This window comes from Nicotiana tomentosiformis, chromosome 5 (assembly GCF_000390325.3).
Source record: "Nicotiana tomentosiformis chromosome 5, ASM39032v3, whole genome shotgun sequence".
NCBI classification, from domain to species: Eukaryota; Viridiplantae; Streptophyta; class Magnoliopsida; order Solanales; family Solanaceae; genus Nicotiana; species Nicotiana tomentosiformis.
Genome location: NC_090816.1, coordinates 8586242 through 8590516, shown reverse-complemented (window position 1 = coordinate 8590516; position 4275 = coordinate 8586242). Strand labels below are relative to the sequence as shown.

Sequence of the window (4275 nt, the reverse complement as noted above, 5' to 3'; positions counted from 1 at the left end):
TTGCCATACAAACCTATTGGAACCGTCAAATCCCGATTCCGAGGTCATTTACTCAGTGTGTTGACCTAAGTCAAACTTGGCCTTTCATGCCAACCTTAAGGAACCAAGTGTTCTGATTTCAACCCAAACTCTTCCAAATCCCAAACCAACCTTCCCCGCAAGTCATAAATAAGTAAAAGCAAGTACGGGAAGTCTTATTTAAGGGAACACGGTTCAAGAAAGTAAATCGACCGGTTGGATCGTTACATTCTCCACCTCTTAACAAACGTTCATCCTCGAACGAGTTTAGGTTCATACCTGAAGTGTTGAATAAGTGTGGATATCTGCTCCGCATGTCCTCCTCGGACTCTCAGGTCGCCTCCTCGACTGGTTGGCCCATACACTATACCTTTACTGCAGAAATCCTCTTGGATCTCAACGGGCGATCCTGTCTAGTAACAATAGCAACCGGATCCTCTTCATAACCCAAGCTCTCATCTAACTGAATAGTGCTGAAATCTAACACATGTGGTAGGTCTGCATGATATCTCCAGTGCATAGTCATGTGAAAAACTGGATGAACCCCTGATAGGCTGGGAGGTAAAGCAAGCTCATAAGCAATCTCCCCAACTCGCCTCAACACTTCAAATAGGCCTATAAACCTTGGGCTCAACTTGCCCTTCTTCCCGAATCTAATAATACCGTTCATCGGTGAGACTTTCAAGAGAACCTTCTCGCCGACCATAAATGATACATCATGCACCTTCTGATCCACGTAGCTCTTTTGTCCGGACTGTGCTGTGCGAAGTCGCTCTTGGATCAACTTTGCCTTTTCCATGGCATCCTTTACCAAATCAGTACCATATAACTTAGCCTCGCCGGGCTCAAACCACCAGACGGGGGAACGAAACCGTCGGCCATATAATGCCTCAAATAGAGCCATCTCGATGGACTGGTAACTATTGTTGTAGGCAAACTCGACAAAGGCAAGAACTGATCCCACTGTCCCCCAAAGTCAATCACACATGCTCTTAGCATGTCATCCAATATCAGAACTTTCCGCTTACTATGTATGGCTCTCAAGAAATACGAAGTGAACTGAGAGCCTCTATCTGATATGATGGAAACAGGCACACCGTGTAACCGGACTATCTCCCGAATATAAATCATGGCCAACCTCTCTGAAGTATAAGTAGTGGCAACTGGAATGAAGTGTGCCGACTTGGTCAACCTGTCAATAATGACCCAAACTGCATCGAACTTCAGCAAAGTCTACGACAAGCCTACTACAAAGTCCATAGTGATGCGCTCCCACTTCCACTCGGGTATAGTCATCTTCTGGAGTAGGCCTCTAATGCTGATACTTAACCTACTGGTAATTTAGGTATCTAACTACATACTCAACTATGTCTTTCTTCATCCACCGACACCAATAATGCTACCTCAGGCCACGATACATCTTCGTAGCACCTGGATGAATAGAGTACTGAGAACTATGTGCCTCCTCAAGAACCCTCTCTCTCAAGCCATCGACATTAGGAACACATAGCCGACCATGGAGTCGAAGAACACCATCCTCGCCAATAGAAACGTCCTTGGAACTACCCTGTAGTACCGTCTCTCTAAGAACTGCCAAATGCGGATCATCAAACTGTCGAGGCTTGATCTGCCCCAACAGTGAGGATTGGGCAACAACACATGCAAGAACCCGGTTGGGCTCTGAAATATCCAACCTCACAAGTCTGATAGCCAAGGAATGAATATCTAAATCTAGTGGCCTCTCCTCTATTGTAATGAATGTCAAGCTACCCATACTCTCTGCCTTATTGCTTAAGGCAGCCGCGACCACATTGGCCTTGCCTGAATGATAAAAAATGGTAATGTCATAATCCTTTAGTAACTCGAGCCATCTACGCTACCTTAAATTGAGATCCTTTTTCTTGAACAAATGCTGTAAGCTGTAATGATCAGTATAAACCTCACATGATACCCCACACAGATAATGCCTCCACATCTTAAGAGCATGAACAATCGCGGCTAACCCTATGTCATGTACAAGGTAATTCTTCTCATTAACCTTCAGTTGACGCGAAGCATATGCAATAACTCACCCCTCCTGCATCAATACACAACCCAAGCCAATGCGTGAAGTGTCACAATATACCATATACATCCCCGAGCCATAAGGCAACACTAGAAATGGTGTTTTAGTCAAACTATCTTGAGCTTCTTGAAGCAACAACAACAACCCAGTATAATCCCACTAGTGGGGGTCTGGGGAGGGTAGTGTGTATGCAGACCTTACCCCTACCCTGGGGTAGAGAGGCTGTTTCCAATAGACCCTCGGCATCCTTCCCTCCAAGAACTCCCCACCTTGCTCTTGGGGTGACTCGAACTCACAACCTCTTGAGCTTCTTGAAGCTCGCCTCAAAATCATCAGACAAACAGAACGGAGCACCCTTTTGGGTCAATCTAGTCAGTGGTGCTGCAGTGGATGAGAAACCCTGCACAAACCGGCAATAATAACCTACTAACCCCAGGAAATGCCTGATCTCAGTCACCGAAGTGTGATGAGGCCAACTCTGAACTGTCTCAATCTTCTTGGGATCCACCTTAATACCTTCTCCTAATACAATATTCCCCAAGAGTGCCACAGACTCTTGCCAAAACTCACACTTGGAGAACTTAGCATATAGCTTTTGTTCTCGCAGTGTCTGAAGTACCACTCTCAAATCCTGCTCGTGCTCCCCCAGGCTACGTGAGTAAATCAAGATGTCATCAATGAAGACAATAGAAAGTAATCAATATAAGGCTTGAAAACCCGGTTCATCAGATCCATAAATTCCATTGGGGCATTAGTCAAGCCGAAGGACATGACTAGAAATTCATAATGGCCATATCTGGTACCGAAGGCCGTCTTCGGAACATCTGAGTCTCGAATCTTCAATTAATGGTACCCTGACCTCAAGTTGATTTTAGAGAACACCCTAGCACCCTACAACTGGTCAAACAAATCATCGATACGCGGCAATGGGCACTTGTTCTTGATGGTAACCTTGTTCAACTGGCGGTAATCAATGCACATCTGCATAGTCTCATCTTTCTTCTTCACAAATAACACTGGTGCACCCCAAGGTGATACACTTGGTCTCACAAACCCCTCTGATAAAAACTCCTCAAGTAACTCCTTCAACTCTTTCGGAGCCATACAGTATGGTGGAATAGATATAGGCTGGGTACCGAGAGCCAAATCAATACAGAAATCAATATCACGATCTGGCGGCATGCCTAGAAGGTTAGACGGAAACACATCGAAAAACTCCCAGACTACTAGAACTAAATCAATCGTCGGAGACTCTGCGGTGGTGTCCCGAACATAAGCTAGATAAGTCAAACAACCCTTTTGACCATATGTCGAGCCTTCAGAAAAGAGATGACCCGACTAGCTGTACTAACCGAGGAACCCTTCCGCTCCAATCTCGGTAATTTTGGCATTGCTAAGGTAATAGTGTTGGCATGATAATCAAGGACGGCGTGATATGGGGATAACCAGTCCATGCCACGTTGACCTCAAAGCCGATCATATCAAGCAACAGAAGGTCTGCTTTAGTCTCTTAACCACAGAATGCGACCACACAGGACCGGTAGATCCGATCCACAACCACAGAATCGCCCGCAGAAGTGGACACATAAACAAGAGTGCTCAAGGACTCACGAGAAATATCTAGAGAATGAGCAAACATATATGACACATATGAATAGGTAGACCCTGGATCAAATAATACCTAAGCATCCCTACTGCATACATAAATAATACATGTGATCACGACATCTGAGGCCAATGTATCCCGTCTGGCCGGAAAAGCATAGAATCTGGCTGGAGCGACGGTGGGCTGGTGGCCGCCTGACTCAACGGTAGCTAACTAACCTCTATGTTCCTGGCCTCCACCTCTAGGATGGCATCTGCCAGCCTGACCTCCGCCTCTAGGCGGTCGGACAGTCAGTGCTGTAATCACGGGTTGCTGACCCTGCTACACTTCCTTGCCTCAAAATCTAGGGCAGGATCTTCTCATGTGACCGAGATCTCCGCACTTGAAACAGCCCCTCGGTGCGGTCATCTTCTGCCCTAATGTTTGACCTTGATACCTACTCGAAGAAGCCTGAATAATCGGTGGGTGGTATGAACTCTCCTACATGACACTAAAATATGAGCTGGAAGAACCCTGGATGGCTGGTGGGCGGTACAAACTCTCTGGTGTGGCACTGAAATAGGGGCACGCTGGAGCATCTAGAGGA

At 46.2% G+C, this 4275-nt stretch overlaps 1 protein-coding gene across 1 annotated transcript; it reads right to left on the bottom strand.

Moving 5' to 3' along the window:
* Positions 1-382: 382 nt before the first annotated feature.
* Positions 383-3265, bottom strand: LOC138891895 (uncharacterized). The gene is made up of 5 exons (XM_070175580.1): positions 2979-3265; positions 2426-2733; positions 1467-1839; positions 1047-1210; positions 383-981 (listed from the first exon to the last, which is right to left on the bottom strand). The coding sequence occupies exons 1-5, from the start codon at positions 3263-3265 to the stop codon at positions 383-385; spliced, it is 1731 nt and encodes a 576-aa protein (XP_070031681.1).
* Between the last annotated feature and the right edge of the window lie 1010 nt (positions 3266-4275).